Source organism: Trachurus japonicus, chromosome 13 (genome assembly GCF_045865225.1).
Source record: "Trachurus japonicus isolate A0001 chromosome 13, Traja_1.0".
In the NCBI taxonomy this organism is placed as follows: domain Eukaryota; kingdom Metazoa; phylum Chordata; class Actinopteri; order Carangiformes; family Carangidae; genus Trachurus; species Trachurus japonicus.
Window position 1 is genome coordinate 38,441,833 of NC_140919.1, and position 14,214 is coordinate 38,456,046.

A 14,214-nucleotide genomic window follows, 5' to 3' on the forward strand; every position below is an offset into this window, starting at 1 on the left:
CGAAAATAAAAGGTAATGTGAATACTTGAATAAGCAGTTTTTCTTTTTTCTTTCTTTTTTTTTTTTACTGTGTGGTATGTTTATTGGCCTGCAGTCCTGGAGTTTGGTGAGGACTTGCTATGACACAGATAAGAAACAGAAATACTTGTTGATCTGTTTGTCTTCATTCGCTATAGTCAGGTAATGGCATTGAGTTTGTGAACACACCTTTGGAAGGTACAATACAACATATTACAATAGGCTCACTTACTGTATAGGCTGTCCTTGTTTTACTGTTTTCTTTTTCAACACCACACTTTCTGCACTGAGCCATAGACCACAGTTAACCAGCGACACAATCTCACACTATAACTTGACTTTACTGTGCTTGCCCTCTCAGCCGCTACCTGCTGCACAGGCGCTGTAGCTGGAACATTTACAAAATCACAAGGGGGGGTCTTCGTACTGTATATCATTCCTCAGACCTCAGTTTCACCATTTAACTTTCTTTCACACTGCGTCCTTTCTCTCCAAGATCTCCCATCCATGGTTGTGCTACCCGTGTAAGCCTCCCTCCTCTTTTCCTTCCTTCCTTCCTTCTTGCAGTTTTTCACTCTGAGCGATTGTCTTGTGATCTTTTATATATATTTTCAATTAGAACGGCTTCTATATTTCTCTGCTTTTTTCAATATTCATATATTTGCTATATATTTGAATAGAAATATATATGTACATACTTTTGAAAACAAACATATATCATATCTTTTTATTTTTTCTATTGCGAGAGCCCTGATGTTACGTTTTACCATTGCAAAACATTTGGAGCAACTCTTTTTTTTTTGGAACGATCTTTGTTATGGGGTTAAGCTTTGGGAGAAGAAATGGGAAAATAAAATAAAACTTTAACAGATACAGTACTATTCATAAAGCTAAAATCAATTTCAGTGAGGCGGAGGGACTTGAAAACACATCTGTTGGGTTTGAAGACCACTTATTTTTGAAGAAAAATCGTATCTCTCTGCTGTGTAACCCCCCTCCCCGTTTCCCTAACACAACTGCAAATTCTATTAACACTTGATCTCTCTGTTTATAATCTCAAAGTCATTGTCCGTTCATAAATTCAAGATCACTTCATACAAATATGATTTTTCTTGTATACATCTCTATAAATTTGCTGTAAGTTTGCAACTTGTTTCTCCATTCAAGTTGTCGTTGAATGTCAAACAGCATTTCTGCCTGTCTGTGCATATTAGACCTCTTCTCTCAGTCAGTTTGTATTTTCAACTAGCCTGTACGCTAGCAGTAGGTCACAGTGACACTGTATGGATATGATGGGGGACTGGGTGGGTGGGGGTGAAAGGTGGGGAAAGATAGAAAGGGATAGAGAGGTGAAGGCAAAATGAGTTCAACAAAAGAATAATGGTATTGTGGCAACATGATGAATCATAAAAAGGGTCTCTTCCTTCATTGTTCTGAGGGTGTGAAAGAGAGAAAAAGAGAAAGAAAGGAACTCTTTCTTATCATCTGTGATCGCTCTCTTTTCAACCCACTTCCTCTTCAGTATGTCTCATGTCCTAAGCTCAGTCACACTTAGCAAAACAGACTTCAAAATGCTGGACCAAATAAGGATCATAGCGTTTACATCGTCAGCATCATCTTCATTACTGTCCCCGAATCCCCTTAGACTGGTACAAAATGAACAATGGGTAGGGTGGGGGGTCGGAGGGGGGTTCAGTTTTGACACAGACGTCTGCCCAAGAGGTCAGCATACAGATTGATTTTTAAAAAGGTCCACTGTTGGTGTGTGCCTGCCACATGTATACATATATATATTTACACATATACACCCACACGCACACACACGCAGGCTTGTGAAGGTTTCTGTTACTTGGATCTGTACTAACTTTTTCTTAGTGCACATGAGATTATATTTCCATCATCAGAAAAATAAAGAGGAAAAAAGAACTGATGAAAATTAAAAATAAAACAGGTTTGGATTCATCTTTCACTTGGTGATGCTTGACTTTTTTCTTCTTTTTTTATTTTTTTTTTATTTTTTAAATCTCCTCTCCTTTGAGTCTGTTTATAAAAGCATCAATTAAGACCACTACGCTGTGTAATCCATTGCATGTATAAGAAAATTCCCCATGTCTCAAAACTGGTATTGAGACGACAGTCTTTCCACTGCCTCTAATGTATGAATCCATGATGGAGTAACCTCTCAGAGCCAGTGTAACACACCAAGGTTTGGTGCTTTATGCATACAGTAAAAGCATCCTGCCATGGCACAATGCTGTGATATGAGCTCTTCTTCCATCAGAGACCAGAAAAGAAACATATTCAAAAACCTAAAAACCTTAACACACACATCTGTGTGAAACTCAAGCAACCTGGTTCATTCTACGACTGTCTTGATCCAGAAGACAAGACAGTGCACGTGGAAAGCATTTTGTGCATAAGTACAGTGTCCTTACCAGAAAAATTAAAATATGAAGTGAACAGATAAATCATTTATGTTTTGGCAAGTGATTTCCAGGGTGATGAAATAAGAGATAGAGAAAGATGACACAATAATAATAGAAAGCAATCAGGCAGAAAGAAAGGCAAACCCCTTCATACAGTAGTGTCGATGGGAACCCAACCAGCCCCCTGCAGCCCGGCACAGCACAGGCACTGACGGGTCAGCTGTGCATGTGTGTGTTCCTCACCCCACGTTTCCACAGAGGCTCCAGGCAAGCGCCGGCTTGACCAGCATTCTATAAAGAGTTACAGTGACAGGCCGCAGTGATGGCAGGCTACACCAGTGTGTAGGACTTGGAGTAGGCCCCCGCCCCTCCATCCCTCTGCTTCTGTAGTCTGCCTAAGCCCGAGGAGCTGCTCTCCAGGAGAGAGTCTCTGGATCCTCCCATCTTGGAGGAGGAGGAGGAGGCACCTCCAGGGGTCCCTCCTGTGGCCCCTACTGCCCCACCTCCACCGGAGGATGATGCTCCAGCAGCTGCAGCGGTAGCAGCAGCAGCTGCCGCTGCGCTCTGGGCCACTGAGGCAGAGGAGCCGGGCATGGTGAGAGTCCTCTGGGGGAGTGTAGAGCTGCTAGAGCTAGCAGACGCCCCTCCACTCCCACTACCTCCACCGCCGCCTCCTGATGCTCCTCCAGAGGAAGCCCCGGAGGAAGTGAGGTTGGACAGGCCAGAGTGGCCCATGCTCAGGGCCTGCTGCTTTGCAGAGTCCATAGTCACATGACGGCCCTGGGTGTGGTATGCCCTCTGGGCCAGGCCACGAATAGAGGCTTCACGTGGTGGAACCACTGGACATGGGTCATGATGCTCCGACTGCTTTCGGAAGAAGGGATCTGACTTCATGTAGAGGGGTAGGTTGCAATAGTCACCTGGAAGGGGAAACGTTGAATTTAAACTCACAGCCAAAGCCTATTTGTGGCATATTGTAATATATAGTGACGCAAATGGAATGAATATTTACATTGTTTATTCATTAAAATCAGTGCTGCACTGATGACTAATATAGCAACATCACTGGTGGTTTTGCTCACTGTATACTTATGACTCATCAAACAGAAACCTTACTTACAGAAACTTGACTGCGTTTATTCTTTCTGTATTTCTGCATTTGTATATAAGACATTTACTTAGTAAAAAAAAAAATGCTAACACTTTATAATATGTCCACACTATTAAGCATTAGTTAAGCATTAATAAATACTGAATTCTTCATTCATAATGCATTAATACTCATTAGTATGTATTTCATAAATACGGTAAGTGCTTATCAATGATGAGTAAAACATCAAACAACTGTGTTTATAAACAACATACTAATGAATATTCATGTGTTATAAATGATGAATTCAGAATTTAAAAAACTGTTACCAAAAATACATTAAAAAAATGTGATGTTTTGCAACAACCACTTACTCTTGGCGCGATGTGGAATGGGCACAGCTACATTCTTGCCACGGTCATAGTCCTGGGGTTTGGGTGGCGAGGCAGTGAAACGGCAGATACCGGGCTCTGACGGTGTGCTCATGGACGTCATGCTGTCTGCATTGTCATTGGTACCTGTGGTCATCTGGTCGGATGAGCTGTCAGAGATAAAGCATTCTGTAATCTCAAATTTGGCATGTTGCAGGTGCTCCTCCAGCTTGGCGTGCTCGTACGCTCTCGCCAACTCCTCGTAGGTGGAGGAGGCGCTCTCGGTCGATACCATGCTGTTGCGACCCTTATCTGCGGAAGACAGAGGAAAGAAAATGAAGGTGAGGTTGTCGTTCTCTTCCGCATTGGAGAAATAGCGTCTATTAAATGTGCTTGCAAAAGGCTGTAAGTGTCATTTTCACCCATGTGCCAACCTGTGTCCTGTGAGAGGCTGGCACTGTAGCTGTCACTCTCTGTGACAGTGATACCATGCTGGGAGCCAACTGTGCGCCAGTCTGAGGTGAGAGTGCGGGCTGGCGTAGAGGCCTGGCACTTGGTCAGAGTCCACTGACTGGAGTAGCGGTTTCTGATGCTGTGAGCCGACTTAACACTCTTCCTCGACACTGGGTCTGAGGGTTGACGGATGAAGAAATAAGGTTGTGCAGGCAGCAAAAAATAATAGAACAATTGTTTAACATATATATATATATAAAACATGCAAATGGGCATCTGTGATGACAAAGACATGATTAAATCAAGATTATTCCTGGCATTTGGTAAAAAAAAAAAAAGTGTGACTGTGTGGCTGCACCATCTACTGAACTGTTTCCAGAAAAAAAAACAAAAAAAAAACAGTGCTTCAGTTATTCTAAACCTTTACTGATAAAACAGACAGCGAAGAGAGAGACTGCACTTACTGGTTCCAGGTCTGATATCTGACATGTCAATCAAAGGACCGGTGTTCTGGATGAGGGCAGGGTGATGAACAGACACACCTGTGCAGAAGCTCTGAGGGTTCCCGGTTTGGTTGAACTCTGTGTCTGTCACAGGGATAGTGGCCTTATCTTCACCTGCACAGAGAGAGAATGCACATCACAGAAAAGCAAATATTGTAGGTTAACAGAACTGACAAAAGTGCAATGCCTCCTTATGTTCAAAACACACTTTACATAAATATCTTGTCAACCCATGCATGAGCATACACAAACACACACACACACACACTCTCTTCCTCTCACCGATTTGCTTGATGCCTTCTTTGTCCTCAATGAGCAGCTGCACTCTGGGGATGTCGATGTGTAACCGCGGGCCCTGAGGAGGGCCCTTCACTGGGGTGTCAAAGCTGCGGTTGTTTTTACTAATCCAGGGGTAGGAGGAAAGGAAACACACACAAACATTCGCCGTTTTGAGAAAACGCAAAAATGTGGCTGTGCGAAATGGATTCTGAGTTGCACTAAATAATTTTGCGAGAGGGACGAGGAAACAGCTGTCTTACCTGATCAGCATCTCTGCCAGGCTTTTGGCATCTGAAGAGAGCAAGTGAAACATAACAAATTATTTTTTTTCCCTGACACACAAATCAATCTTTTAAAATAAATGCAACTCTGGAGAGGACATTCAAGATTCTCTCTGAAGTCTGCTTCAGGAATCTCTCTGAAGACTGCTTTGTTCTCCTTGCCAATACATTCCCACATCTTCTCTCCTCTCCTCTTACTTCCACCCTCACCTCTTAGTCTCTTCAGCCTCTTTTCTTTGCGTTTCTTGCGAATGATGAAGAGCAGCGCAACGCCGAGAGTGACCAGGATCACAGGACAGCCGATGGAAAACAGCTTCTTGACATCATCGTTCTTTTCCAGGGGGGATTTGATCGGCGGGATCGTGCCTGCGCAAACAGAGGTTAGTCAACAAGCTGGTCAGACAGGCGGGCTCTGTCCTGGGCTGCTCTCTGGACTCCATCGAGGAAGTGGTTTGCCAAACTGATCATCAATCATGGACAAACCCTCTCACCCCCCTGCATCAGACTGTGGGAAACCTAAGCACTGCTGCATCTGCGCTGCAAAAAGAAATTTGTTCTGTATAACACCAGTCTGACTGTGATAGCCTGCACTCTGGACTCCTCACCACTACTTGCACTGCTCATCCGCCAAGTCACTATTTTCCCGTTTCACTCCACTACCTCATCCAGCTGCTAAAGAAACACAGTGTATTTTCTTATTATTTTATAGTACAAACAATATACATTTTGCTATATATTTTGGTACATAAATGTATAGTGTGTCTTTTTTTATATTTTATTCTTTACTCTTGCTTGTTTTATCGCTACTGCACTGAGTGAAGTGGGATAAATAAAAGTCTCCTCTCCTATCTGTCTTATCTTGCTGCCAATTGACGACAATATCTCAAGATACCTGGTGTAATGAATAGGAGTCCTCTACTCACTGCCGTCATAGTCCAGGGTTGCAAACTGGGAGCTTTGGTTTCCACAGCCTGCACTGTTACACGCTTTCATCTTCAACTCATACCAGGTGGCCTCTCGCAGCTCTGCCAGGAACACATCTGTGGTGGCATTGGTACGTACATTCTGCCATGTCCATGTACCTGCAACAAATCAGCAACATCACACCTACTGTAACCCCTTTCTCTTTTTCTTACTAGTTTCCATACAAAGATGGATAGTTACTTTAATTCTAAAATGCATATCTCCTTGTTTCACACCAAAATAGTATCAATGCAAACTGGAAAAGCAATAACCCACCTTTTGGTCTAAACTCTAGTGTGACAGCACTGATTGGACATCCTCCACTGGCCCAGCCCTGCAGGTTGAGCCGGGCGTGGCTGGAGTTAATGTGGGTGAAGACCGGCTGATCCTTATTGAACTGTGGTTCTGTAAGACAAGGGGACATAAGACATTGTAAGCTGATCAGGAAATATCTGTCACCTGTGATATTTTTTATTTATATATATTTAGATGGTGGAGTATACTACAGATACAAGTTTCATCCAAATGGAGCATTGGCAAGCTGTTGTTCATGTTAGTTATCAATCCATTATGTAAATGCAGGAACTATTTTTTTCAAAACTGTGTTGATATTCAAGTTCAAATGTGGTATCATTTTCTTAACATTGCTGGATGAATAGTAATCTTTTGTTTTTGTTTTGTTTTTTGATTCTTTATGCAATATTTATTGATTCCCAGCTTCATATAAACTGGATATTGAGGCATAAACATAGTACATTTGAACAAAAATATAACCAATATTTACAATTATTGTATTAAAAATACAAAAACAACTGACACATACTCCATCAATTTTAAAAGACATACAGGTCGAAGTAGTACAAGAAAGAATGAAGAACAGAAGGTCATCACCAGCTAAATGTACATTTCTCACACATCTCACACATCACACATCAAACGTAATGATTACGTCACTGCTGGCTGCCCACAGAGATGTCTCACATCATTATCTGTTCAGTTTTAGTCCATAAACTCTGACACTCAGACTGTGTGTTATTGCTCAACACCACCATCCACACTAATCTTCCATCTTCCTTCATTCCAGACTTCTCACCTCGCCCGTGTGTCTTTGCCTCGATGATCTCACTGATGCGTCCGGCCCCAACGCTGTTCTTGGCCGCCAGTTTGACTTTGTACCAGGTTCCACAGCGCAGGTTGTCCAGTTTAAAGGAGCGCTCACTAGAGCTGATGAAAACATCTTTCCACTCCTCTGTGTTGTCTACAGAGTACTGCAGCACAAAACCTGTGAACACACACAAAAAAGACACAATGTTATTATCATTTCTGCATTAATACATATTACTTTCTTCTCCATTGTTAAGATAAACAGTTCTTTTTGCACCAATCCTACCAAACTTTATGGTATAAGTAACTCTACTGCCCACCAGGTGGCAGTGTCAGACTGTACTTCTCTGTGCAGATGGCTCCGATTGGAGGACAGTGTATCTGCTCTGTCTACGCTGCCATTAGTTACCTACAAACCCCAAGACTGGGATGGCGCTGACTGAGCATCTATGCAAATGAGCGCACGCAATATGGTGACTGTTTTTATAATCAGCTGCCTTGGAGAGCCAACTCCCTCCTGTTCTGAGACACTTTCCATCTAATCCTCCATCTCTGTCTATCTGTCCGTCTGTTGGTACATAATTATGTATATATGAATGTCTCCCGCTCCGTGCTGTCTTTGTACTCTTTGTACCATCCTTTGTTTCTCCCTCTCTCTCTAACAGATGGTACGATAGAGTCAAAAACATTAGAAGGGTTAACATGTGCAGATCCTGCAGTGTTTGTTTATAAGTTCTATCGTCATCCTCTGTCTGCCACAGAACAGAGGAGAACACAGCAGAACACAACAGAGAGAACCGCACAGGACACAGCAACACAAAAACAGACTCACTCCAATTGTCACTCCAGGATAATTAACCTTTATCATTTGCTTAGATGTTTATTTTTTTTTAAATCTTATTTCTACACAACTCCAAAAATGCTGCCTAACCAGCTGAGATTTTTTTTTTTTTAAATGAGAACATGCTAACATGTTTTATCTGCAAGGAGATAGTCTGCAGATGCCACTGCAGTAGTAATGCAAAATAGATGCTTGATGGCAAACTTCAGCTTTGCCTACTGCTGACACCGTGCAGATGGCTTCACAGACAGACAGGCATTCTGGTATACATAGCCTACAAGACACACTCATAGCCTCTATGGGTGTATGAGACAGTGGGTGATGTATACAACTAGTGATTTGGTCGCCCTTCATTATTTGAATACAAAGCTGCACCAGAGTTTGTATCGCTTCCTGCATCAGTGCATGTAATGCATGCAAATAAGTGACTTTCTGTGGGCCTGGGTGAATGACAGCCTTAAATTACACTTCACCAAATGGATTAAAGAGTTGTTTTCGAAATGTGATCTCATCAAAGTTTTATCACTGTTTTTGCGGCCGCTTCTTTGTCAACAAATATTCTCTGCAGGTCCCGTTGTGTCTTGAGCCATTACACAAAAATCACTACATGACCAGGGCTTGATAAGCCTCACACTGGCTTAAAGAGCAAAGAGGAGTCAGACGGATGACCCTGCGACATCCTCATACTATCTCTAGAACAATAGGGACAAAGAAAAGACCATTGCATTTGCATGATTGTGTGGCCATTCAGGCATACACCATACCCATCCTGACAGAAATAAGCAACAATCAGATAATCTCACAGACACATGGTTAACAGGGAAACATAAAACCAGGAAACCAGTCGATACAGTCGAAGATTAGTGCGCACAGGAACAATGTGAAAGGCAAAATGGAGAGAAAAGGCAGAGAGTGAACTAAGATGTAACTAAGAGGTCTGAAGGAAACCTTTGTCTTTTATTTTAATCTTTGTCTATTTATTCTGCTGAGCTTTAAAAAAAATGTGAATTGTGTCACTTTTAGACAGTACAGACAAGGAGAGAGAGATGTGAGCACACAGGAGGACAGGTGGAAAGCCATCTTCATTGCAGGGCTACGTACCTCTGATAGAGCTGCCTCCGTTGTCTCCTGGTATCCAGGCCAGAGTGATGGAAGAGGTGGAGGTGGTGGAGACAGTAAGGCGAGGCTGGTCCGGAGGGACTGGGCAAGAACACACACAGTGACCCACTCAAAAATATTTGCACTTGTTGTATTATAGTGAATTCTCTCTTTTTAATTTATTAAAAATGAAACCATTGTCCTACCTTGTACCAAAAGATTGACTATAATAGTGTCAAAGCCCAGGGTGTTGGTGGCTGTGCAGGTGTAATAACCCGAATCTTCAGCTTTGACAGAACGCAACACTAGTGTCCCATTGGCCATAATGAGACGCTGTCCATCTAGAGACACTGGGATGGCTGTGTCCTCACTAACAGAAATCAAGGCGATAGAATCATGAGAAGACATTTTAAGACTAATTTTATGACACATTCATTTAAACCATTTTTCTCTGTTACTCAACATGAGGTTGAAAGAAATCATCCAAGGCCATGAAACGCTGACATTAAAGTGGAGTTTACATTTCATTCAGGATCTGTGTTCTTTATTAGAGAGCTGTTTATGTGAGTGTTACTGACAAACTGACCTTTTGCTAAACCATTTCAGATACTTTAACACTGATCCACTCTAAGAACAGTCACAGCAGCGCCGCGCACTCAGCTTTATGTAACATTTCTGGGGTGGATTCTCACCTGTCTTTGGTCCATTTTATGGTAGGCGTCGGTTCTCCTACTGAGCTACAAGGCAGTCGTACTTCTTTCATCCAAGGAGTGGTCACAGTTCCTCCGAATGACAGGATCTTAGCTGGGGCTGGTGGAGGAAGAAGAGAGGCATGTGAATGTAATAGATGTATAAAGCCATAGAAACTAAAAGGGCTCAGCACACACAGACAGTGCAATCAGAGCAATAGCCTAATTAATATGCACCAATAAGTAAATCGTACCATTGTCAAATAAACAATTTTAAAACCTATTAAACTAATGCTGTCTCAGAATGTTCTGATCAATACATTGAGATGGTTGACACGTAATGCATAGATTGATTTCTTTTCCATTCCGGATTCTTTCAATACACATTTACTTGGAGTAAATGTGTATTGTATTTCCTGTGGCTCACTCTTGGCAGAAAAGGAAATTTGTGTTAAATGTTGGATCATCCAGAGTATAAATCAAATATATAAGATGGGACAAATAATGAGAGGAGAGTATATGAAAAAGTGTCCATCCATTCAGGTAAATAAACCTTGTGCCTCTCTGTCACTCCCCCACTCTTCATTTCTCTCTCTTCCTTTCTTTTTCAAGCTTGGCGTCTTAATGCTCGCACTCCACTGCACTTATGTTAAGGCTGAATGAAGTATTGAGTGGGCAAGCCTGGAGGACACTGCCTTTTACAGCTGTCGATCAGTTGACGCACCCACCCATACAAGCACTCTCACAGACCTTTGCATCCCGCAGTCAAAGGAGCGAAAAGATAAAAGAACAGGATAACATGGTGGAAAGTGCACTCTGTTCATTCTTACCCCCCTTATTCTTCCTGTCTTTTAATCCAAAGCCTATTGATTTAACTGCCCTCTTCATTTTCTTAAACACTCTGCCCCTCTATTGTCTTGTATATTTGTTTGCTCTGCTCCTGCTGTGTCAGTTTCTCCCCTCTCCACCTGCCATCCTCGCTTTTTGCTCCTGCCCTCTTATCATATCCCCGGTCGAGGGCATGCAGTTTATCTGGTGCCCTCTGAACTCTGAAATCAATAGCACACCTTTGTAAAGTGAAAACAGGCAGTAACAAAGAAACAGGAAACAAGCAGAGGGGGGAAAAAAGCATGCAGTGTATAGAGCAAGTGATGGAGTGAGAGGGAGATCATTTCTATGATTCACAGAGTCATAAGGGATGTAGAGCAAAACATCCTTTAAAAAAAATGTTATTTTTAGTTTGTGGCATTGTCGATAAGAGGCTTGAAGAGGAATACTACGCTGTCAGTAAGCAGTGTCATAACAGTTCCTGAGAGAGAGATGGCAGACACAGAGAGAGACAGAACAAAGACCCAGAGAGTAGGAAAATAAAATATAGACACTGTTGTCTCATCCATCCAACAACAGCTGATTTAGACTGATACACCTCTCCGTAATGTGGATGATATTTCCAGGTTTTTTCTTTCCAATGAAATTATAACTAGTTTTAACAGTGACATCTTTTGACCTGCAAACTCCTAAAACCAAAGCTTTCTGGACATTTACAAGATCATCACGCTCATCACGCAGGACTCACCTTTAGCTGCTGGCTCCACAGTGACCTTATCGCTGAAGTTACCCCGGCCTGCGGTGGTGACAGCAGCAGCCCAGATCAGGTACTGCTGTCGGTGGTTCAGGTGGGTGATGCGGTAGAAAAGCAGCTCTGGATTGGCCTCATACTCGCTGGGCATCTGGGGAGAGAATGTGGAGAGAAAATGTTATTGAAAATTTATGTATTTTTTTTTTAAATGAGTCAACAAATCTGCTGGTGGAATGAAATACTTGAATCTGATGCAGTTCTCTTTTGAGGATTTTGCAGAAACCAGCAGCGATATGAATCAGGTACAGCACAATTTTTTTCATTTCTTATTATTAAATGCACTGTAAAACAAACAGATTTACTGTAGAAAGTAAGTTTTTAAAATGCATTCCTAACATTTTCACATTCCCCTTAGAAAATACATATTACCGTAAAGAATTTGTAGTAGAATCTGCATTGCAATACAGTAAATTCTGGGGGACGCCAAAGACAAGATCATTTTGTCACTTTACTCGAGAAGCAGGAGTAATGTGAAGAGCTGAGTGAACATCATTCTAATGTGAACTAAGCTCTGTGTTTCTCTCCTTGAGTCAGTACTACAGGAAAAGAGAGGAGGATGGGTTGGAGGGCACAGAGGTTCTAGGGCATATTATGATAAGGCAAAACTGTGTGGAAGGATGAAGCTGAAGGGAGGGAGAGAGGGAGGGGGAGAGAGGGAGATGAGAGGGTTGGGTTAGGGGGAGTAAAGCCCACTCTCTCTCTTCTTCTGTTCTCCTCGGGGAGGGCAAACAGAGATATGAAACAGAGGAAGACAATGGGGGACAGACAAATGAGACAGTCAGAGATATCATGAACAGTCATACACTAATGAGGCCTATCTACTGCAGGCATCAACAATGACGGAGAGGAGAGGAGGGGAGAGGAGAGGGGAGGAGAGGAGAGGAGAGGGAGGGAGGGAGGATAGGAGAGAGGACAGGATAGGAGAGGAGGGGAGGGGAGGAGGAGAGGAGAGGAGGAGGAGATCAGGGGGAGGGGAGGAGAAAGGAGGAGGAGAGGAGGAGAGGAGAGGAGAGGAGAGGAGAGGAGAGGAGAGGAGAGGAGAGGAGAGGAGAGGAGAGGAGAGGAGAGGAGAGGAGAGGAGAGGAGAGGAGAGGAGAGGAGAATAAACAGAGAAAGAGGAATGGTCACACACAAACAAGCACAAATACAAATGCAGGAATACACTGACACACACAGACGCACACATACAGTGGCATACATGACCTGGAGGTGGGTGTGTAATTGCAGTGTGTTTAACCCAGCCATGTGTCTGCTGTCTAGACATATACACATCACTGTCCCTTCAAAACACACACACAGACACAGACACACACAGAAACACTCCAACAAAGAACATCTCTTTTTTTTTTTTTTACTACATGCCACTCACTGTTCACCTACCCACCAATTAAACCCTTATTCCTTCAACTCCTGCTTTCCATCCACTCCTCAGGTATCCCAACACCCATATAAACACACACACCTACACATCCCATGCTACAGGGCTGTTGGCCTTAACTATGAATAGAGGAATATAAAAAAAAGGTAACACAATCACAAATTTAACACACAAGCACTGCGAGGTAGCACCTACATGTAACATTCACTTTCGGCATCTAAATCCCATGTTTTAATACACCCCACCGGTTTGACACTGACTCACATTTCTGACTGACAGGCGCTTGTGCACAGATGAAATTATTGCAATACAAGTGTCAAATGGTTTGAGGAGTGTGCGAGCGCGGCAGACCAGTGCGCTGCAGTGTTGCTGAGCTCTGTCCTCGCCCGCTGGGTTGTTGTCTGCAGAACGGTTTATTCTAGGCAAATAGATTCCAGTATTCCTGTTGTTTTTCACATTTATGAGCAGGCCGTCACGCAGGAATCCACTGGGCTTTTTATTACTTCCCTGTGTTTCCTGTTCATCATACATCCCTCTTGTCTGTCCTTTCTGTATTTTCCTCTCTGCCTATCCTTTACCCCACTGCGCCATCCTTCCCTTCTCCTCCTGCCATCGCTCTTCATCCCCCTCTTCATTCCCCTGTCCCTCTCCACATTTCTCTGTCATGTGTGGGGCCCACTCTCCTTCCTTTACCCCCTCCATCTACCCCCCGCCCTCTGTTTTACATCGTCTCTGCATTTCTCCCCCCCCCTGACTCTCACGTACATCATTGTCTTCTGCTTCTTCTGCCCTCTCCTTTCTGTACATTTATCTCTATATGCTCCACTGCAGGAAGAGGTACGGGCAAAGGGATGGATAGATGGATGGATGGATGGATGCATGGATGGATGGATGGGCGAATGGATGTCTGGATGGGTGGGTGGGTAGATGTTGGGAGGAAGGGAGGGAGGAGTGACAGAGTGTGTGTTGCTGTAACGGATATTAAAATATTCCTCCGGCGTCGAGATAGCGGTGATCCGGGGAACGATAGAGCGAGATAATGAAAAGAGGAACAAAAGTACTCCCCACACGGTGTGTCTGA

General features: G+C 43.1%; 1 protein-coding gene across 1 annotated transcript in view; it reads right to left on the reverse strand.

Moving 5' to 3' along the window:
• Nucleotides 1-1,725: 1,725 nt before the first annotated feature.
• dscaml1 (Down syndrome cell adhesion molecule like 1) overlaps nt 1,726-14,214 on the reverse strand; it is a 99,727-nt gene continuing 87,238 nt past the window's right edge. Inside the window, exons 22-35 of the mRNA XM_085796462.1 lie at nt 11,693-11,846; nt 10,120-10,237; nt 9,634-9,797; nt 9,431-9,529; nt 7,478-7,666; nt 6,661-6,789; nt 6,345-6,503; nt 5,632-5,787; nt 5,401-5,431; nt 5,144-5,262; nt 4,823-4,975; nt 4,340-4,534; nt 3,909-4,217; nt 1,726-3,364 (exon numbers count right to left, since the gene is read on the reverse strand). Of these exons, the coding sequence (XP_085652588.1) occupies nt 2,775-3,364; nt 3,909-4,217; nt 4,340-4,534; nt 4,823-4,975; nt 5,144-5,262; nt 5,401-5,431; nt 5,632-5,787; nt 6,345-6,503; nt 6,661-6,789; nt 7,478-7,666; nt 9,431-9,529; nt 9,634-9,797; nt 10,120-10,237; nt 11,693-11,846 (2,565 nt within the window). The 3' untranslated portion in view covers nt 1,726-2,774. The remainder of the gene's footprint in view (nt 3,365-3,908; nt 4,218-4,339; nt 4,535-4,822; nt 4,976-5,143; nt 5,263-5,400; nt 5,432-5,631; nt 5,788-6,344; nt 6,504-6,660; nt 6,790-7,477; nt 7,667-9,430; nt 9,530-9,633; nt 9,798-10,119; nt 10,238-11,692; nt 11,847-14,214) is intronic.